The sequence below is a fragment of the Dicentrarchus labrax genome, unplaced genomic scaffold (assembly GCF_905237075.1).
Source record: "Dicentrarchus labrax unplaced genomic scaffold, dlabrax2021, whole genome shotgun sequence".
NCBI lineage: Eukaryota > Metazoa > Chordata > Actinopteri > Moronidae > Dicentrarchus > Dicentrarchus labrax.
Window position 1 is genome coordinate 20968182 of NW_026136722.1, and position 22607 is coordinate 20990788.

At 38.6% G+C, this 22607-nt stretch overlaps 2 protein-coding genes across 5 annotated transcripts; both read right to left on the reverse strand.

Moving 5' to 3' along the window:
- Positions 1 to 1274: 1274 nt before the first annotated feature.
- unc119.2 (unc-119 lipid binding chaperone B homolog 2) lies at positions 1275 to 6596 on the reverse strand. Of its 2 annotated transcripts, XM_051387030.1 has the most exons (5): positions 6058 to 6591; positions 4210 to 4323; positions 3426 to 3516; positions 3046 to 3218; positions 1275 to 2476 (listed from the first exon to the last, which is right to left on the reverse strand). In XM_051387030.1, exons 1-5 carry the CDS (start codon positions 6314 to 6316, stop codon positions 2328 to 2330), a joined length of 786 nt encoding a protein of 261 aa, XP_051242990.1. In that variant the 5' UTR covers positions 6317 to 6591; the 3' UTR covers positions 1275 to 2327. The 2 variants fall into 2 exon arrangements, with proteins under 2 accessions (XP_051242990.1, XP_051242991.1); XM_051387031.1 differs by lacking the exon at positions 3046 to 3218 and having other exon boundaries at positions 2390 to 2476; positions 6058 to 6596.
- Positions 6597 to 8070: 1474 nt separating this feature from the next.
- On the reverse strand, positions 8071 to 22002 carry si:ch211-195b15.7 (synembryn-A). 3 transcript variants are annotated; one of them, XM_051386865.1, is made up of 14 exons: positions 21646 to 22002; positions 21297 to 21388; positions 20695 to 20742; positions 19289 to 19306; positions 18506 to 18595; positions 17722 to 18251; positions 16533 to 16668; positions 15795 to 15983; positions 14529 to 14623; positions 12698 to 12848; positions 11141 to 11236; positions 10452 to 10596; positions 9264 to 9543; positions 8071 to 9177 (listed from the first exon to the last, which is right to left on the reverse strand). In XM_051386865.1, exons 1-14 carry the CDS (start codon positions 21719 to 21721, stop codon positions 9018 to 9020), a joined length of 2106 nt encoding a protein of 701 aa, XP_051242825.1. In that variant the 5' UTR covers positions 21722 to 22002; the 3' UTR covers positions 8071 to 9017. The 3 variants fall into 3 exon arrangements, with proteins under 3 accessions (XP_051242825.1, XP_051242826.1, XP_051242827.1); XM_051386866.1 differs by having other exon boundaries at positions 21569 to 21657; XM_051386867.1 differs by lacking the exon at positions 21646 to 22002 and having other exon boundaries at positions 19289 to 19308; positions 20696 to 20742.
- Positions 22003 to 22607: the final 605 nt, after the last annotated feature.

Consider the following 22607-nt stretch of genomic DNA (forward strand, 5'->3'; position numbering starts at 1 on the left):
CTTCAAAATTTGTGAGTACAGTCAGAAAATGGTGCTGATTAACAGTTGTGCTATTTGTGCATGTACATTGAAGGGCGTGTCCGTGGCGTGGCCTCAAAGTTGGCCAGGTTGAATCGAATGTCAAACTGTGACGCTATTTCCGGCATTTAAGGGCTTCTGTTTTAACTAACTCCTCCTACAGATTTTATCAGATTGACTTCAAAATCGATCACTTCAATCAACACACATTGGTTATCAAAAGTTGTGCTATTTGTGACTGTATGTTTAACCGTGTGCCAGTGACGACGTGTCGAATTCCACCGATTGGCCATCAAACAGATAGTACTCATCTTCAGTGTACAGTCCCACCCTGAACAAGTTCTTATAACTTCAGCGTACATGATCCAATCTCAATGAAACACATTGTTGATGATATGTGTTGACTGTGGTGAGGGGGCGTGTCTGTGGGGTGGCGGGAAATTTTGATGGACTGCCACAAAACACGAATTCGCTATAACTTGAGTGTACATTGTCCAATCGGCTCCACGCTTCAAATGCTTGATAACAGTCCCGCCCTGAACACATGTACATGACAATATTCAGACATAGTGATAGCACCACCTACTGGCAACAGGAAGTAAGCGCTGCATGGCGATTTTGAGCTGATTAACGGCAGAGTTTCATGTTGTGGTCCGCACGTGTTACGACGGCATGCAACACGGCCGCAGCACGCCCCGAGTTGCGTGGAGTGCGAGGTCCTGCCCAACGCTGCTTGCAGCTTTAATTATTATTGTTATTATTATTCATCATTCCCTATCGCCATGACACAGTGAATGCTGTTTGGAGTTTCCTGTTCCACTCATCAGCTGTTCTTCAATTGTTATTTAATTCACCAGTGATAACTCCTTGAGCAGCTTCAAAACTGTCCTTTTTCACATTCTGACGGTTGAAAAGAAACACAGCCAAACATCACAACATTAATGAATTCGCCTGTGGCGAAATCAGGGTCTGTAAGCTGTGACAGTCTCACTTATCCCACTTTCTCTTTGTTCCAGAAATGTTTGATCACTCTGTCTCAGTGATGTTCTCTTTCATAGCTGTGCAAGCATGCACATATCCTTTGTTCACCAAATTGTGTATTTACATCACATCGCTGACCATTTTCAAAGCGTACTGTTTTTTAGACTTAAATATTCCAAGCTAGCTGATTTCTGTCACTACAGGTCCTACCATGCTACTATGAACACTTTCATAGTAAATTAAAACCTTGATAGTGAACATAGTATCTGCTTTTATTGTGATGTTGTCTACCAAGGCAACCAATGCAGAATGATTTTAAAACGCTACAGATCATTACTCTACAATCATAAAGACGATTTGATAAAAAAATAAAAAAATAAAAATAAAAGAACATCTGTTTCTGTTTCCTTGCATGGTTACATTTTCCAGAAGCTCTCACATGCTCCTGCTCAAAATGTTTGGTATCATGTTTATTTAATGTATACATTTGATTCTTAGGTAGGTCAAAACATTAAACAACCAAAAAAAGAAAAAATATATCTAATTTGCACACAATGTTGCAATTCCACACATTTTTGAGACATATTACACTGGTGATAGTGCAAAAACGATTTGTCAGGTAAAATACTCCCATTGTGTAACCAGCTTGTTATGGAGGACCAATACAGCCACAATCAAAAATAAATACATAAATGACTTAAATGTGCCATAAAATACACCAGAAATAATAAAAAAATAAATAAAAGTAAAAAAAAAAATTAAAGTCAATAAATAGGGACATTAATACAAAGGTAAATGGCCTAAGCTAATTAAAACATAAATATAAATTTATATCACATTTTATAAATTACTTAATACAAATATTTATTATTTATACTTATTATTATTTTTGGTGCATTTAATGGAATATACATTTTTATTCTTGCCTCGGTCCTCCATAATTTGAGACAATAACAGTAACTTGTTAGTTTACACTTGTTTTCATGTTGCTGTTTTTTTAGTATTTTTGTTCCTTTTATTGTATGCACATTACTAAATAAAAAAGTAGATATAGTGTTAAGTTGTTCTCTTATGAAGATTTAGATAGATACAACACAATTACAACAATCATTCTAATTATTTCCTTACAACTCGAAGAAGAATTAAATACATAGCTCGTCAAAAAGCTGTAACAGTACCAATAATGAGTATCTAATGAAGCACTCGTCACTTGTTTTTTCCCACAGCAGAAAAACCTAATTAAAATTGTATCTCGTACAAAATAATAGTACTAGTAATAGTACAACCAGAAGCATTATTTATGGAACAACATCAGAGGCTGACCCTTTTCACTGACAGTTTTTATATTGCTTTGATGGGTACGTTTCTCTTTGTGGGGTAAAGGAGTACTCCGCTTTGTGATGCATGATCAACTTGTTGTTGACAAAGTAAAAACTGTCCGAGCGTGTCTCGAATGGGTTGGCAATCATCTCTTCAACTGAGTAGAGCAAAAGAGAAACATGTTCAGAAGGAGTTAGACAATGTGAGATGTACATAAAACTATTTCTAGTACTATTACTAAAACACACATTTTTCTGTTATCCTCCAAACATCATGGAACATCACTACGCCATCATTTGAAAATGGCTAATTCCACTTCTAATATGTGATTATTGTACCATCAACATATCAAAGTTTAAAGCCTCATTATGTAACTTTTCTACCTTAAATCCTTTTGCTGCACTGAGTTGTAATAGAGTGAATGGTGCCTTTGTATGCCTCTTCTTGCACTATGTAACTTTTGGCACAGGGCTGGAACAAGTGCATAATGCTTTAAGGCAGGAGTCACACACCACCAACTATGTCAAAGTGCTGCTACAAAGAAAATATTAAAAATGTTGGTTGGTAAAAATGAAACATATGGTTCTCTGTCCCCACCCCAATATTCATAGAGATCCTATTATGGACAGAGCCTCGCTTGACATATAAACAACAATTTCATGTTTGCCCACATTTTGTAGAAATGGTCTGTGTGTGCTTGTGTGTCAGTTTATCATTTGACTGTACCTATCTCAGGTTCCAGGTCAGGTAAGCAGTAGATGTGCTCACAGGTGTTTCTGCTGTGTGGGATGCAAAAGCCGATCTCAAAGTCAAAGGTTTTGAGCAGGAGGTTTCTGAAGAAATGCCTCTCGATCAGACGGAAGCGGTTTAGTGCCTTGCTGCCCACTGTGAACTCCAACCTGAGAGACAGGCGGCTGATCAGCTCCAAGTGATTTTTAACCACTAATAACATCTGGGAATGTTTCATGACACTTGAGGGAAGTGTGAATAGAAAATGTTTTGGTGCAGCAATCTATTCTTTCTTTGTTTTAGACCATCATATTTTCCTGCAGTTGATACATAGAGCAGAGCTGTTCATCTAACATAGTAAAATATCTCTGACTTACGTAGCTCCTATCTCTCTGAGGGCCAGGAATGCAGGAGAGAAGTGATACTGGATGAATCGGCTTGTATCAAGATCAATGACGTCTTGAATTTCTGGACAAAAATTGACAAAAAGAGTAAATAGAGAATATGTGGGAAAAACTGGTTATGGTATGGTGTTGAGAAAAATGATTGAACAAGCATCAGTGCCCTTCACACTGCATTGCATTGAATTTACAGGTTTGACTGAGTTTTGACAAGCCCTGCTGGGTTCGGGCCCAAAACTGCTGCCCTAGGTCAGGCTCAGCAAGACTTACATTTTTAGTTTTTTTAATATATTTAATATTTTATTAATAATACACGCAACTGTAATTAATGAGTAACTTTGTTATGTATTAGTTTTGATAATAATTTGCACTATATTATATGCACAATGTAGTTTACTTTAGTGTGCAATAAACTATATACATTTTTTACTTATTATTTTTATCTTTTATTTATTTAGAAATTCAGGTTGTTTCCATGGTCAGATTGATTCAGGTTCGTTCCAAATTTTTCATGGGGGGATTTGGGCCTAATCAAACAGACAGGCTAATCAAGTTATTACAGTACATATACATTTTCAGCAGCCTGTGTTGTTCATACATTACATAATACATAACATACATAACATACATACATAATACATTTCCCTGTAGGCTGTCAGGACTAATGGAGCTTCTTTCAGGGCTTTAGACTTTGAGTCTTTTTTTTACATTGTCCTGATAAGATTCAGCATTTCAAAAGAACAAAGAGATGAAAAAGTACCTGTTGGACCGTGTTTTTTTATGTCAAGGATGACTGCTCCACTGCCCAGGTCCCTGATCTTGAAGCGTGAGAAGTTTACGTTGAAGATGTTGTCCTCTGGTGAACACAGGTACTCTGCCACACATCCAACCCAGAACAGCTGAAAATTCACCTTCACCAAGTATTTTATGCTTTATATGGCATTCAATTAGCAAGAGAAACTGAGAAACTGGAAGGAGTATGATTCAAGGGAGTGCATGCATGGTGGCTGTGGCTCAGAGGCAGAGCGGGTCATTCCTTAATCGGAAGGTTGTGGGTTGGATCCCCGGCTCCTGGTGCCACATGTCGAAGTATCCTTGAGCAAGATACTGAACCCCAAATTACTCTTGATGCCGTGCATCAGTGTGTGAATGAGTTAGTTTCTGTTTGATGGACTTTGCCATCATCTGTGTGAATGTGTGTGAAAGCGCTTTGAGTGGTCGGAAGACTAGAAAGGCACTATACAAGTAGAGGTCCGTTTACTGTACATACACTGGTTTATTTCAGTATAGAGTAGATTTAAGTTTGGAGTGATTTTTTTTGCTTTTATGGTTAGGGTTAGCAAACAAACAGTAGCTTTGTAAAGGCTGAATTTCTTTCATAGGTGGTCATGATGTTTACTGACATTTGGAAATTATCTTAAAAAGATGTAGATCAATGAGCATGAGTCATAAACGATCAATAATCCCCAAAAATCATTTCAGAAATTTGGACGATGTTCTTAACATCCGTAATCAGAAGTTGTATTGAATAGACATATACATTTGTCTGTGCTCAGATTCAGAGGTGTGCAACTAAAAATCTGTAAGAATAAAAGTTGAGTACATCCTAATGGTTGTTACCTTGATTATTGTTAAATATAGAGGAACAATAGGCCTTGTGTGGGAAGCAATCTATGAACAAATTTTCTCTTATTTTTGTTTGTATCCAGAATTTGTTTTTATTTTGTTAGTACCTACTGATTTAGGTCTTCTTTGTTTAGTTCTCTATGAGTGGTTGAGAGCACAAAAAACATCTTTCACAGCTTTCACAGCTTTTCATGATTTGCCTTTTCCAGGAAAAACTTATTTGATATAAACATTGACATAGAAAAAAACCAATTACTACCTGCAGTTATCATGTTCATTATTTGTGTTCATTGTACAGTTATCAGTTGTTCTCTACTGTTATTGTTATGCATTAAATATAATATAAAAATATAAATATGGCTCAGAGGCAGTCAGTCTAAGTCCACTAATTGGAAGGTTGTTGGTTCGATCCCCGGCTCCTCCCGCCACGTTTCAAAGTAGTAGAAGCGCTTTGAGTGGTCGGAAGACTCGAAAGGCGCTATACAATGGTAAATACAGGTCCATTTACCATTTACCATAAAATGATGGACATAAATATCCAAAAAATATGTCACTTAGTCAGGGGTTGTCAGTTTACTCAATGATAGGGGTCCAATGAGAAAAAAGTTTGGAACTAGTGCCCTAAAGTTCTGTGGCTGTGCCTATCATGACAGGTGCTCTAGTTTGAGTGGTTCAAAAACGTATCTCTTACAAATCCTGAGCTATCCCAGTGTCGAGAAAGCAAGCACAGGGCAGGGAGAGAGGGAGGTGGCAGACATAGAAATCAGCTCACATATTATGAATGCAGTAGGAGTGATGAAACGTAGAAGCTTCATGGGGAATGCAAGGGAGTTGTAGTGACACAATAAGACATATACTTATATTGTATCATATATACATGTATACACACATGCACATACAACTTTTCCTTGCTTTCTTCCCCTCAGCTCTGTATTTCACCATGTTTCAAATAACATTAACTGGTTGTAAAAAGCTGACTCACCCTCAGTGTAACTGTTCAGCCATAAGACATGCTGTGGGGTCACTGGTTCACCAGGTCTCCATTCTGCCACCACCTCCCCTTCCTGTGCTTCGCTGAACACTGTGCCCCCTGAAATAAATCCGTTCAAATCCTCCATGCCTCCGTCGACCACCATCTCTTCAACTTTCTCCCCTCCCTCTTCTTGCTCGTCTTCGCTTTCCTCCTTCTGTGTCTGGCAATCCTTGCCATTTCCAATTGTGGTTTCTTCCCTGTCCTCCATCTGGTATGCTAACTGCCAAATTTCCTGATTAGTCAGGCTCAATTTGTTAAAAGTGTCTGTTTGCAAAGTGTGGCAAGTGCAGCTGCAAAGGATGTAATCCACAGGTGTCTTAAACTCAGGCTGGGGGTGTCTAAACTGATTATGTGGATTATCTGGATTTGGCAATCTGACTCATTCCCTAATCAAATCTGGACACAGGCTATGGTATCACATAATGAAGAACTATGAGCACATATATTGGACAACATCCTCAAAGCTAAAGAAAGAAATGTTATTTGTTTGTGTTCAGTTCTCTAGATAAGAAAAGGGGTCTTATAATGAGCTGATGCTTTAAAATCAAGTGTTGGATGTCCTAGAACTTTAATAAATCTGAAATATTGTATTTGGTCCTCTAAAGTCCATCCCATGTGTAATGAAGGCCCTCTTCATTATTGTACTTGTACGTATCTGAAGCACATTGCATATATTTTATACTTGCTTTAATCAGATTTAAACCAGATCAATGTGTAAAAATTAACATGATACAATAAAAAAATGCTTAACTTTTGGGGTTAAATGTATTTAATTGATTGTAACATTTTCAAGTATATTAAGGATGTGGTACATTTTGTAGACATTGTAGCTGCCTCTTAGTTGCATCAGATTGAAGGCCAGCCATATGACAGGAAACACACACTTAGTTGGCTAGTGCTGTTTTTATATCAACATAAAATTATGTTTTCATCGCTGTTGAACCCATGCCAAAATGACTTATTTCAATGATTCAATGTTTAAACACAGTGTCTGCTGTAATTAACACAATAGTACAATGTCTCCTGTTTAAATCACTTACCTGTCATATCACCTGTCCAGTGACATATAAAGTAGTCATTAGTAAAACCACAATTGGTATACTTAATTCAACATCTTAACTTCAGATTCAGATCTTAAATTTCATCCAAAACAATTGAATTTATCATTTTTAAACAATAAAAACAAAACTGTAGCGAGCAGACACACTCTGGGAACTAAACTGAAAGTAAACTGAATTGAAAAGGAAGAAAATAAAAAAATACTAATAAAAAAATACAAAACTCTAATAACTCTGCACCATATAGGTAGGCTATACATTTTTAGGATTTAAACTGATAGATGGCAGTGTGGCAGCATGACTGCAAAATGAAATTGCTGCTTAGACTAGTCACAAGAAACTTTGCTTGCAATAATGTGTTAAGTTAGACTAACAGTGTGTAGTTTTTCATTTAATTAAAAATTAAAACAATTTCAGGTTAGAGCAACAGACCCTCAAAATGCCTGCACATGTCCCTGCTTGCTTTTATTTGTCGCTCTCTGACTACGGCAATATGCTGTATTCAGGGTTGATAAAAGCAATGCCTTCATTTAACAAAATGTAGCTATTCAGCTTATAATAATTTTAAAGAGACAATCATACCAAGCCTTTTTTAACCTCTCTTCACTGGCTACCAGTCTGTTTTAGAGTTGATTTAAAGATTTTATACATTTAATCTAAAGGACTTCAATGATGCACAGGCATAGCCTTTCCAGCTGTTCTTAAGTCCCTGTTCAAGACAGAAGGAAATTGAGCTTTTGCACTCAAGGTCCCCCAGTTTTGGCTTGCCCTGTCTAAGGATCTGAGGTTAGCACAATATGGAATATCATCTTAAATCACTTTCTAAAATTCATCTTGAATTTTGCATGTGAATGTAACAGTTTATGATATGTACAGTAGAATAGGATTTGAGAACTTGTGATGCTAAGTTTGAGAAAGTTAAATTTTTATTAGTTTTTGCATGTGAAAGAGTCAGTAGCTTACAACTTCTTTGCAAATGTGCTCAACAAGAAAAATACCATAGATAACAAAAATGTTGCTCACTGACAAAATAGTGTTCAAATTCTTTGTCTTCACTGGCTCAGCCTGTCCCATGTTCCCAGTCACACTCCTTCACATACCTGTCTTTCTCTCTGATGTGTTTACACCAGGCTGCAGTTATTGGCTTATCTCTCAGAGTTCAGTGCATAGTGGATTCAAAGCTCAGAAACAATTATGCCTGCAACCATATGATGTAGCACCTCAATGTTTAAGGAAGAATTCCAGTTATTATGTAACATTTCCACATTGAAATGTATATAAGCTCTACACCTATGTTATATATGTTTTTGAGTTGTGTACTTACATCATTACATTTTATCCCAAATGTTTCCAACAATGTTCAAACCCACAGAAATCTGTCACTGTATTTAGGTAATGGTTTACCGGTCTTCAAAAAAAAAAAGTTTTATCCAGTTTTAAGCCACGTTTATACCCTGCACATTTTCTTGGGGGTTTTTGTCCGCTAAACAGCAACTGAGAAACACTGATTTTTAGATGGAACTATTTTTTCAGTGTTTTTACTAGTTCTAATCAGTGGAGCGTTTGTTTTGAAGAGGAGGAGACCTCTGTGGATAATTCAGCTCCATGTAGAAACCTCCTGAAGGAATTCTAACCAGGAGAAGCTGACGGCAATGATTGTAAAGACAACAACTCCTATGATGCTACTTCACCACGTCATCAAACTTTGTCATTTTGTATTGTTTTGATGTGAGAGACCTCCTAGTGGCAGAAATTATATACTGTACAGTGGTTATTGAACTACAAATAAGGGGTGAAGCAAGAAGACTTTTCACTCTCTTGTCCAGTCTACTGCTCCACGTTTATATCTTTCTACTCTGTCTGTTTGTCTTTCCTCCCCTCTGGCATCAGATCCAAATCCTCCTCTGAATCTTCCTCTTCCTCTTCCTCCAGTGTGCAGCCCCTCATATGGCCCCAGAGTGGAGCCAGTCTCCCCTCTGCTGTCACAACCATCGGCTGAATGATCTGGTCTCTGGATAAGACAGAGGAGGGGAGTGTAGCATCTAATTAGTTTCTCTTTGGATTTGTCCAACATTATGGGTAATGACATACACTCACCGTGATAGTCTGTTGATCATGCTGACGAGGCGACGTGCCTCCTCCTCCTTCTCTTCCTCACTCATGCCCTCCATTGGGTCAGGCTGCTCTGCCTCCACCCGGCCAGTCACCAGGTTAATCCGGGCTTTGGCCTCCCGGTATTCTTCTGTATCTGAGTCTGAGTCACTAGAGTACTGGGAATACTGACTGTCGCCTGAGTTCCTTCTTCCATTCAGCAGTCCCCGAGCTGCCAGCAGTCCAGCAGCATTCCCATAACCAGTATATTTGACAAAGCGGCTGACTGTGAAGGGGCACAAGATGTAAACTTTAGTGCTTTGAACTCTTTAAAGTCCAGGTGAAATGAAAAAGGACTTTTTTACCCTTTAAGATTGCATCCTCAGTTATATTGTAACCCTATTTGTTTGCTATGTATGAGGCACTTTGTGTTACGTTTTGCTTGTATGAAAAGTGCTATCCAAATAAAGTCTGATTAATTGATTGATTGAACTGTCATGTTAGATGTCGTTAGCTAGTTAGCTTGTAGAGCTAAAATTAGCTGACTCCCTGATCAAGCACTCTGATTTCCAATTTCATGTGGACTTATGAAGTGGTTCATAGTTTACATCTCACTTCAGGTCTCTTGATGCATATTTTTTACAGCTGTTTCTTGTGTGTCACAGCGATTCCATCATGATGAATTGATTTCACACTGAAATTTCACAGTTCTAAAAGCTCCTTTGATCAGACCGTAAGAGCTTTCACCATAGTCCCCTTTGACCAGCTTTGCGGAGTTGCAGTGGGTAGGGTTTAGTGGCACCTAGTGGTGCAGTTGCAGATTGCAACTCCCTCACTTCACCTTCTCCTTCCAGGCACAAATGGGAAACTATTTTGGTCAGTGTTTGGTTTGTCCCTTCTGGGCCACATTAGAAACATGACGGTTTAACAGGGCATACTCCATGGAAGGTGAGATAAAAACAGCTCATTGTAAGCTAACAAAAACATAATTCCTATATTCTGGTTATTAAACACTAATGAAAACATCCCTATAATTATGAAATTCCATTTCTGGCCACATTGCAAATGTCACACACAGGACCTTTAAATATGCACTCACGTACAATATGACTGATCATGGCCTATAGGCAAATGTTTCTAAACTGGGTGTCCATGGAAGTGAGTGAGTGAGTCTGTGGTGAACTGTGACTGTACCATTCTCTTTGCAGAGCACAAAAAGCAGCTCAGCAGCACAGTGCTTCACATCTGTGTCAACGTGGGTCATCAGGCGGACCAGCTGGCCTCTCAGTGTTGTGTCCTGCTCAGGTCGGATGGCAACGTCCCTCAGTGGAGGTAAGATCTGGGCCAAAAGTTGGGTCAGATGAAAGGTCATTAGTACTGTAACCAGACTACAGTCACTCATGAGTCGTGCAAAGGTAGGTTCAGTCATTCTGAAAACCATGGGGCAGAAAAGGTGCAGCTTACTGTCTTTTTCAGTGCAGGATTAGTGCATGTTATGTTAGGAGTATCATGATAATTCTGTTACCTCATACACAACCACACACACATACTCATTTTTTATTGAATGGCCCTCATGATGATATCATGGAACATCTATGATAGTATGAATTGCATTATGATTCTACTGTTTGACTGAAACTGATCCAGCTTCTTGGTACACACCTGGGTTTCAGTTTTTATTACTCACTTTCAGGCAAAGTGCTGAGGGATTTGAACAAAACTACCAGCGTCAATGTGCCCAGGGTGGGCTTTTGTATCTTGCTATTTTCTTAGCAGTATTAAATCACTGTTACAGTACAGGTTAAATATTTTCTGAGGGCTACGGTTCTGCTCATAGTAATTCAATTACACACACACAATTAATTTTGAAAAAAATACATTACCTTCTGCCGTAAGTAGTGACGTGTCTCCCTGTGCACACGAGAACTCTCAGTCAACAGATTCAGTACAGGAATTAGTTTCTCCTTCAGCTTGTGACCCTGTATGACAACACATTAATGTTTCACAGGAACCAGTGTAAATAAATAAGACCTGAAATAGCAAGATTCCACCTCATTTCATGTGTCAACATAGGTGCTTCCTACAATATATAATGATATTTAGAGTGAATGACCACTTTGTTACCACTGAAGTCTTCAGTTTGACATTGCCTTATTTTCTGTGAGAAGGATATGAGCAGTCAGGGCAGACTACAATTACTCAATTAATCTTTTGTTTGGGAGTATTTTTGTGGGTGGGTGCAACAAATTGTATGCATGCATGTATGAAATTACAATAAATAAAGAAGGTCTCGCAACCCTCTGTGAAGCTTTGGTGACCCCTAGTGGGGACCCCCAGGTTGGGAACCAGTAGTTTAAGGTATGAGAGCTCTGTCGTAGGACATTTTTGTAACATTAGGGCTATCTTCTGTTTTGATACTTTACCTATTAAAAGCCCCTCTGTACTTTCAGAGGCTTATCTGATCTATCTTAAACTGAACTGCCAATAGATTTTGCCTTTCACTTTACTGACATTTATTCTAACACAACTTAGCCACCCAGGTCATCTGCAATCCACCATTTTAGCATGAAAAGTAATTATAGGAAGTGTTGCAAGCTAAAAAGTTGATTCAGTTTTCTATTACTATAACTGAATGTCAAGGTTGTACCGCAATGTTTAGCTATGGCAGTTGTGATAAAGTTATTACACTTTGGAAAAAGCTACTTTGTTTCTGCCCATATAGTCTTCAACTTGTGATCACACTGGCACACACAGAGAAATTAGAGCCGAAATAATAAATATCCCAGGTTCCCAAGCTTTTTTTTTTCAGTAAAAGGTAGTAGATTGTTGCTGTGGCTCAGGAGGTATAATGGGTTGTTCACTAATCAGAAGGTTGTGTGGCATGTAGTTTAAATGCGCTTTGAGTGGTTAGAAGACTAGAAAGGTGCTATACAAGTACAGCCTCTTGAAAATACAGAGATCATAATTCCAGGAATTAACAAAACAGTAGCTGCCTTTTTATTGCTGGGATTGGTGAAACCTTTTTACATGAAGGCATGTTGTGAAAATCTCTTATCAAAGAAAGAAAAGTGGTGCTGTAAAAGGCACAGTCCTTTTTATTCACATTACTACATATGTATTCATTATGTATTATGTCAAATTAGGTGAAGAAAATTATGGCTTGCCTCATTTTTATGAGTCTTAGTTTTGGGGGATAATAGTGGTATAATTATTTTAGGTAAGACTGAAAGTCTTGACTTTGCTTTCCTATTAGTAGTGTACTCCATTCCAGTACATCAGTATTTCACATACATTGTTTTTTTTCCCCAAACACAAGTATACAAGTATTATAAGTAATCATACAGGGACGATGACACCAAGTATTCACTACACCTGTGTATTTACTTTAACACACAGACACACAGACACACACACACACACACACACACACAAACACTTGCCCTGTTCAGGCGTTGGTCCATAAATAGCAGCAATGTGTGGACACAATCCATGTTTACTCCCTCCCACTTGTGGGAAGCCTGGTCCACATGGACTGATAGCAGGACATCCAGACATGTCAATGGCAGTGCTGACAGGACATTAACTGTATGTCTATGAGAAGAACATAATAAAATATTATGTTTCCCTAGCTAAGGTATCAACTTTGGCTCCCTTATCTGTTTTGTAGGCTCATGTAGTTACAGTTCCATCTTTTACATCAGGTGGACATACTGTAGATTATGTCGTCCATTTTAAGTTTTATTATGTAACTCTCAGAAAAAAATTGTAAATAGTGAAATAAATGGCTGTTTTGGCATCAGCCAAAAATGACATAGCATACACAAGACTTAACGTTAAAATAAATTACAATCATATTTAGAATAACGCTACTGTCTGCAGTGTTACTATATTTTATGTGGACCAGTGACTTCCTGCAACAAACTAGCCTGCTGTTAACAAGTCACCCCATCAGCCAACACCACAAAGCAACCAACGCCAGACCCACACCGCGCAACCCCAGCTTAGCTTAGGCTACAGTTAGCTTGTTGGATGCCCCTGCCTAGCATCACTTTTGGCTAGAAGAAAGCAATCATACGCTTTGTACTGTTACAACACTGTCTGTCATAACACATAAGTTAGTACCATGGATCACGTTAGCTGGGGAAGTAGTTCTGTTAGCTAACTTTAGTCAACTAATATACTGACTCAGTACTTTGCTAGTGACAATGTTAGTGAGTAAACAAGCTAGGGCTAGCCACATTATCTGGCATCTAAACGTCAAGCGACAAAGTAACCTGCAAACAAGAAGTCAGTCAATTTACCAGCCAAATTAGCCCCAAGAGTTTGGATGAAGCTAGCTGACTAGTATTTTGCTATGTTAGCTAACTGGCAATTTATCATCATTAGCAAGCAAGTTAACGTTAGCTTGCTTAAACTTAACAATATCATTTATACAACGATCAGCCATAACATTATGACCACCCTGGTATTGTCATGCAGCCCCATACGCAACAAAATGTCATGCACTGTGTTCTGACACCTTTCTGTCAGAATTAGCATTAACTTTATTGGCAATATGAGCTACACTAGCTTGTCTATTGGATTAGACCACACAGGCCAGCCTTCACTCCTAAGGTGCATCAATGAGCCTCGGCCGCCCATGACCCTGTCTCCAGTTCCCCGCTTTTCCTTCCTTGGACCACTTTTGATTGACACCTCTGACCACTGCAGACCGGGAACACTCCACAAGAGCTGTAGTTTTGGAGATGCTCTGACCCAGTCCTCACAATTGTCCTTTCTCAAAGTCACTCAAATCCTTACACTTGCCCATTCTTCGTGCTTCTAACACATCAACTTGAGGAAAAAATGTCTACTAGCTGCCTAATATATCCCACCCACTGACAGGAGCCATGATAAGGAGATAATCAGTGTTCACTTCAGTGGTCATAATGTTATGGCTGATCAGTGTATTTCACAAGCTTTGCAGAAATATTAGCTTTGACTTTAGACTCTGTTGGCAGGTGCTTGTCATTTTAGACGTTAACAGACTCCACTTATAAGCTAACATTAACTAGTGTTGTACATAGTTGACACTGTAGGGAAGCAGAGAGAGAGGGCACTCAGGAGCGTGGTCTCATTTTTTACATTACATTACAACCCGTTCACTCATTGGCAACAAATATCGATTAATAGGCTACATAAAATAATACGTACCGTGCTTCAGAATATTACATACAGAGCCTTTAAGATTTTGTCAAATAAACGTAGTTATGCTTAAAGCTGTAGTCTGACCCTTGAAGTTCCTCCAACACGTCTTCTCCATCACATGACAGCAGCAGGCAGTGGCGCAGCACAGCTGCTAGGTGGCGAAACAGAGCAGCCTCCTCCTGAAAAATAAAGGGCACATTTTACACATAAAGGTTGGTTTACTTGTCATGGTTAACACTGCTGAGCCTGTGTAATGTTTATTACACAATGTTTGTTTAGTCTAACTCATAATGATGAAACAACAAATTCATAACAGAAAGACTAGGGATGTTGAGTGAGCATTTACCAAAAATGGGGGGTCTAATGAAAGACACTGTCAAGTTGCATTATGGGAAATGAAGGATGCCGTGTTTTGTCATGGGTTTGTGGCAAGGCCCAAACCCATGAGCTCTGATTGGACTTTCACAAGTTGCAAAATACAATTCAATTCAATTCAATTTTATTTGTATAGCGCCAATTCATAACAGAAGTTATCTCAGGACACTTTTCAAATACAGTAGGTCTAGACCGAACTCTTTAAAACATTATTTTAATGTTACAGTCTCCCACATGGAAGTTGGACACACTGCACTACCATCCACCACCCTGAACTCCTCACTATCTGTTTTAATATAGAAGGACTAGCACTGAAGGTGCTGGGCTGCACATCTGCAGCTACAGTAGGATGGTATGCATTGCTATGTAATTTAAAGCCAAAAAAGCGAAGACGATATGACTTATACTAAATAAATAAATGTGTGCATATTAGCTTTACAGTTAATCTTTATGCTTTAGAAGGGACACTGCTATCATAGACACCAAACACTGAATAGCCCGTACCCACTGAATAAAGAAATAAAATGGCATAAATCCATGGCTCATGTACCCAGGTCTCATGTAAATAAAATTATTTTTCTTATTCATAATGTTTCAGGAAGTCCTTTGTGTCGTGTTTATTGTGCATGTTCATATCGCTGTAACAATAAAAATAAGATCGGTCAGCACTACATGACAAACAATGGAAATAAAACCAATGTTGTAATAAACTGGATTTTTCTTTTCATCTATATGTAGCTAGCAAAGATACAGATCTCAGATCTCAAATGGACTGCAATGGAAGAAAGCAATTTCTCACTTAAATTGTCAAATCTACCAATAGGATGTGAACAATGTGTGTTTCATTTGTTTCTTTGATCCAACTGGTGTGATGACTGCCTACTGCCTACACAGTTCAACAGTACTATGGAATAGAGGTGAATGCAACTAGCAAACCGCAAATTAATCCATTTATTTTGGTGTTCAAGGGGTCACCTCATCTGGCTCCTGCCTGTGAAACCTGTGAGCAATGTTGAAGAGTGTCTTGAGGATCTCGATGACTTCCTGGGACATATCCTTGGTGATGGGAGGAGCTGTGGTATCAGTAAGCACCTCATATCCTTCACCCCACCTCACAGCCAGGCACTGCTCGAGGGCTTTAGTCAGCACTGACACTCCACACTCCTGACAGGGCAAAAAAACAAAACAAAACACTGAACACTGAGGAAGATGTAAACCACTGATCTGTCAGTCTCCTCTGTGAGACGGAAAAAAGTTTCACAGAGTGAGTCATGCCATCTGCAATTGTATCTGAACATGTTTCTTAACATTAATTGAGACTTTTGTGACTTATGTTGTTGATGAAGAACTTGTTGAAGTCTGCAGTGCTTATGAAATCTCCTGGTGCTACTAATGGTATTTGCAAGAATCCACCAGGCCTGAATGAAAACAACCAATAAGAGCCAAAAAAGATAATTGCTTTGTTGTCAAATATTGATGCTTGTAATGACACTTAACAATTAACTTCAAGCCACCAGCCCAAAGCATCTTTCCATCTTTCTCAGCTCTGACTGGTTGTTTTTGTTCAGGCCCGGTGGACTTCCATATAATTTCTTGTCAAAGCCCCAGGGAGCCACTGGAGAGCGGCATCATGTGGCTCTAGAGCCCCAGGTTGCTTACCCCTTCTACAATGCAAAACAAGTTGACCTTCCATAGTTTTTAAAAGAATCTTACCTGCTGTAGCTGCAGCCTGAGTTCAGGTCTCAGAGCTGTCAGTAAGAAGAGCAGTCTCAGCTTGTAAAACTGGCCACTGGATGGTACCCTGCTCCAGATCCCCTTCTTCAGACTCTCCCACAGACCTTGTAGGATTCTTCAGTGGAAACAGGAATGAAAATAAAAGTGAGGCCAGGGGTTGGTCAGCAGCTGGTAAACATCATTCAGATATTACATTTTGTGTTATAAGGAACACCTAATATTATTCTAATATAAATGGATCATTAAAGGAATACTTCTAACAATGCATATTAATTATTTTGAGAAAATAATCATTCTCTATTTGTCATGATATCAGTCAATAGACAGTGGTGAAGTCTGTATTTCTATATATACAAGTGCCAGTTAACTAATGCCAATCCATGTCAAACTGTAAGTGCCAAAAAAACTGGTTCTTTACAACTTTAGCTAGGGATCCAAAGGGTTGTGATAATGGGTTGGTAAATGCTGTTGTTCATATGTGATGCCTTAAAGCTAAACATGTTGCAGTGCCACTTGGCATCATGTCAAATTCACTGAAACCATTTGAATGTGCCATTCTGGTTTGTTGGTTTTATTTTTCGTTACTATATTATTTAATATAATAATATTTTTAATGGCCAACAAATTGAAATTGACCATTCCTAAGCCCCGCCCCTTTTAGAACTTCGGCCAACTTCCTTCTTTCCTGTACTACAACTATTAGTATAGTTGCTGCTACTGTTGTTGTGCACCTTTGTCTCTGTCTCTGTCCTTCCTTCTTTCATCTCCATCACTGAGGCCAATGCCAACCAACAGGTTACCAATAATTAACAGCAGTTGGTATAACATGCAGTTGGTGATGTGTCATTTTACAGACCAAAGTGACTGTCAGCACCAGCAGAAAATGAGAAGCTACCTGAAAGTTTTGTACACTGATCTAATAAAATAGAGAATAGATAAAAGCTTTGAGAACAGATTTTTTCCTTTGTTCCAGGTCTGTTGCCAACCTGGAACTGGTTTCAAAATGGAATCAGTTATTGGAACTCAGCCATTGTGGCACTTGCTGACATGGAGCAGCAAAAACTACAGTACAAGGCTTTGTGTCTTGTAACTGTAATGACCTTTAGTAACAGCTAAACCTTGGTTCTCATATATTATGGATAAGTTTACCCATTTTAAAAAGTGTCACCTGAGCACGCTGGCCCTCTCCTGTGCCCTAGGGCTGTTGTAGATGACATTACACAAGACTTTCACGGCCTCCTTCCTACACACCTCCCCATCATCCTCCTTCTCTTCCTCCTCACGGTTCTCTTCCCGCATGTCCTTCTTCCCACGGGAAAGCACCACGCGACCTCCATCATCCATCCATTTATAGCAGTGATCTGAGCCATTTGTGGTGGCAGCAACAGTTACTTTCACAGGATTGGAAAAAGAAGCCACAGAGCTAACAGACATTTGTGCAGCATCTGCATCTCCTCTGTGGATCTGGCTGTATGTTCTGGCTGAATGATCATCAGTTGTTTCCTCCTGCTGCTGTGGGCATGCCTGCAGTAAACTGATGCCTCCCAGGTGTACCAAGGTGGAAAGAGCGCTATCAGTGACCATGGGCGCTAGGGCCCGCCGGTCGCGGGACAGGATACGCAGCGTATGAAGGCAAACCCGTACCACTGCTGGTTGTAGCTGACTACTGATGAAGCACAGCAGGGCTGTGGCCAGACGCTGGAATAAATTTTATTTGTCCAGCAGGACATGTTACAGTGATGAAAGTTGAGACGGGAAGAGAAAAGGTGTAAAATGAAAGAATAACAAGTGAAAAAAATGACAACAGGAACACACACAGGAAAGTAGACAATTTTATATAATGCTACAAAATGCCTTTTTACTAGATGCATATCTACTTGTCTGCAACATTTACTTCAAACATCTTAGTAGTGAAGTTTCCAATGCACACAAATATACAATCATTGGCCTACTTGTCTGAGAAGAAGATCGGGTTCGTCATCGTCTGAGTCAATGTTAGAATCCGAGTCTGGAGCACTTTCCCTCACTTTGTTCTTCTTGAACTGATCAACAGAAGGGTAGAGTTACCACCTGTTACTGCAGACATTGCTGAAATATTGACACAAAGGCATATTTGATCAGTTGAGCACTGATGTTCCATCACCTCCTTTCCCCGTTGGAGCAGGAAAAGTACTGATTTGCATAGTTTGATGTATTGTATAAATGCTAGACCGTGCAAAATCACAATATAAATATGTGAAGATTCAAATAGGTAAGAAAGGCTTGTTCAACTGTTATTGGGGCACAGAGCAAAAAGGGGCAGGATTTAGAAAGAGTCAATTAACTTTAGTCCAATAATATAACTTCACAATACATGTATTTTACTTGCTTATTATTTTGTTATTATCTTTTTCACACATTTATGCACTTATTGAGATGCCATTTAAAAGGTTACCAAATGTCTTGACAATATTCATTATCATAAGAACACAGGTATAGTTGGTGTAGCTTAAAGATATCTGTAAGGTTAAGGTTAGTGAAGGTTAACAGAGTTAACATGCTGAGTCAATAAGTGTCTAGGCAGCTTTGGAACACACAGCTATCTATGATTACACAAACTCAAACACATGCATGCACACACTGGGAGTGACTAAGTATTAAGCCCTCTTATAGATTACTGTAATACAGCTAAACTCATAGTCAGCTCATCTATCTCTCTCTCTTCCTCTCTCTCTTTCTCCTATTGGTTTATTTACCTCTTCCAGTTGTTGTTGCTGCAGTCAGTTGTCCATAAGCAGTGACAGAAGTGCATGCATAAAAAACAGTATTGAGAGGTTCTGGGTTACTGGAGAAACATGACGGCCTCCATAGAGGAGGACCCGCTTCCTCTGTAGATAAAAACCTCTCATTCTAAGGCAATGAAAACACAACAATTATTCTTTTCAGGTGATTATACACAAATGAAAACAACACATACAAATATGATATTTCTGACAATAGATCCTCCTAAATGTTACACATTTGACCATTAAAGCTGTAGTAGCTAATTTTTTATGAAAATAGTCTTTTGTCATATTTGCTGAAATTTTGACTATATGCTGACAGTAGTACATGAGACAGATAATCTGCGAGAAAATCAGGTTCCCCTGGCTCTTCCCAGCACTCCTAATGGTGCAAGAACCCACCAGGCCTGAATGAAAACAGACAGTCAGAGCCAAGAAACATTAAAAGACGCTTTGGGTTGGTGGCTTGAAGATAGTTGATTGTGGAGTCTCATTCCAAGTGTCAGTGTTTGATGATCTGGAAAAGAGACTCAACAATCAACTATCTTTCTTGGCTCTGATTGGTTATTTTCGTTCAGGCACGATGGATTCTTGCAAAAACCATTAGGAGCACTGGGAGGAGCCAGAGGAAGCTGATTTATCTGTCTTGTACTACTGTCAGGATGCAGTGAATGTTTCGGCAAATATGGTAAATGGTAATGGACTGTACTTATATAGTGCCTTTCTAGTCTTTCAACCACTCAAAGCGCATTTAAACTACATGCCGCACTCACACACTGATGCCCAGGCAAAGAATGTCAGAACACATCAGAAACGGAAACTAAGCATTCACATGTGCATGATGCGTAGCATTGGGATTCATTTTGGTTTCAGTATCTTGCTAAAGGACACTTCAACATATAGCAAGAGGAGGCGGGGATCGAACCGGCAACCTTCTGATTAGCGGTTGTGGATCTACCTTAGAGCCACAGCTGTCCCCAAATATGACATAAATTAATTTTATGGAAGTTATCTACTGCAGCTTTTTGACAAATATAAAAATACTCTGATAGATTCTGGAATTTTTAGTGAGGAGGAGTAGATGACTTTATAACAACTTAAAAGTGGAAATTATTATTTTTTTCCTTATTAGACAAACAATATTGCTCCAAGCAGTATATGTCTTAATACATTACTGTAGTCGGTCTTTAAAAAAAAATCAGCTTACATGTGAGGATCAATATTTTTTATGAAAGCTTAAGGATATATCGATATGGGGGGTTAAGGAGTAAGGTTGGGCAGGGGTGAAGATTGCAGTAGAGGAGAAAATGGCAAAATACAGAAAGACAATGATGGAAAGTGGGAAAGGAAAAGAAAGTCAGCTGTTTTTGTGTACTGACCTTTTTTCTCTCCTGGGCCTCAGTGTTGAAAAAGAAGCACTCTGCATACTGTGGGGAAACAAAGGATATGGCATATCTAAACATACAAATAATTGTAAAAAGTAAAGTAATTAATAAGTAATTAAGTTTCATGGTGTTATCTATTAGTTAAAATTTTGACCCCATTCACTTGTATTTAAATTTTACAATATGTATCTTTAAAGGATGTTTACTCAAAATGAATTTTTCATTCTAACATTCCATAAATCTCCAGTTCAGTTGTAATTACATACATTAAACCTTCCGGCTTTCCACAGAAGGGTTTGTTCATGTATCATATATATTCTGATATATATATATATAACATTTTATTAATAAAAAACATGGAGGAATTTTAATTTTTTTATGGCTAATAACCATATTTCCTGCTTGATAAAAAGAGATATCCAACAATTCTCTAAATAAAAACCTACCTTTAATATGTCAACAAAGTGACAACAATGTTGAACCTGGCTTTATCAGTCCAAATGTGCATTTTAAGTTCCTCATTTGCATTATTATTTATAATATTATATACTGTATGAATATTTCTTGTAAAAGACTGATGCAGAAGTCATAGTAACCTGGGTGTTGTATCTGTCCAGTAGGAGCTGGACAGTGTCCTGGTCTCCTTGGGTGATGCTTTCAATGATCCTCTCTATGTCTGGCACCATGCCTGCAGCCCAAAAATAAATAAATACATTTTTAAAAAATGGTCCAGTGCTTAGAAATAACAAGCCATTATCACCCAAGAGGAGCATTTGTCATTATGACATGACATAAACATTCTACCTTGTTCCACATCTCTGTTTGCATGAAGATCAATGTTATAAATATTTAATGAAAAGTAACATACCTAGAATTTGAATGACACCGAACCACTTTGCATAAAAACTTACTCCAACAGAATTGACTATGAGTTCCTGCACTCACCTGTTGGTGTTCTTAAGAGCAGTGGACACTCACAGCCTCTGACAGCCTCTCCTCTCTGATAAAACAATGGCTCCATAATCTCATTTCTCTTCTTGCCTCACACCTTCCCTCCCTCCTTACACTCTAAACCCAGGATTTATTCTGGCCACCTACCAGCACTCTTCAGCTGTAAGTGAGAAAGTCCTCACATGCCTTCAGCAGAATGTGTGGAAACATCCTACACAGCTCAAATCTCTACTCGTACAAATGAAATACCAAAGTCTAAAGGGCTGACTGACAGGAAATTTAATGAACAGATCCATCCTCAGGCCAAAATGTCAATTTTGTAAACAAGGTATAACATACTAAATTGACTGTAATCAAATAGCTAATCATAATGTGTATGGAATGGACAAACAAAACACTGGCTGTAGACAGGGTCTTTTGTGTTTTTTGCATATTTTACAGCCAGCGTAGTCTCTCCTACATGCTTGGAACACACGTTGTATTTAGTTGGTTGCAATCTGCAACTTCACCACTAGATGCCACAAATCCTACATACAGGACCTTTAACGCATCCTGAAGTTTGTCAAATGGACTTTTTCAGTATAGAACCAAATCAGCTCTAACCGCCAGAAGTCTTTTTATGTTTTATCTTAAACTCTTGAACTCAATTGTTGTTGAATCAGAACTATCTAAATGACAGAAACCATCTTTGGGAAAAATGTATTTAATGTGTACTTTGATTTGTTTAGTTTGGCCCATGTTCCCCATCTGCTAACATAGAGGCAACAGGCTTTATGACCTATATTGCAGTCATCCACCAGGGGGCAATTGAAGGTCATGGCCAAACTTTTGCATACAACTGTATGTGATCACTACTCCCTTTTTACATCTCCCAGCGAAGATCAAAGCTAGTTCACAGAGAAGAAACTGAAAGGTAATTTGATTAACAATTGCACTTCATTGTACAATCCTATATT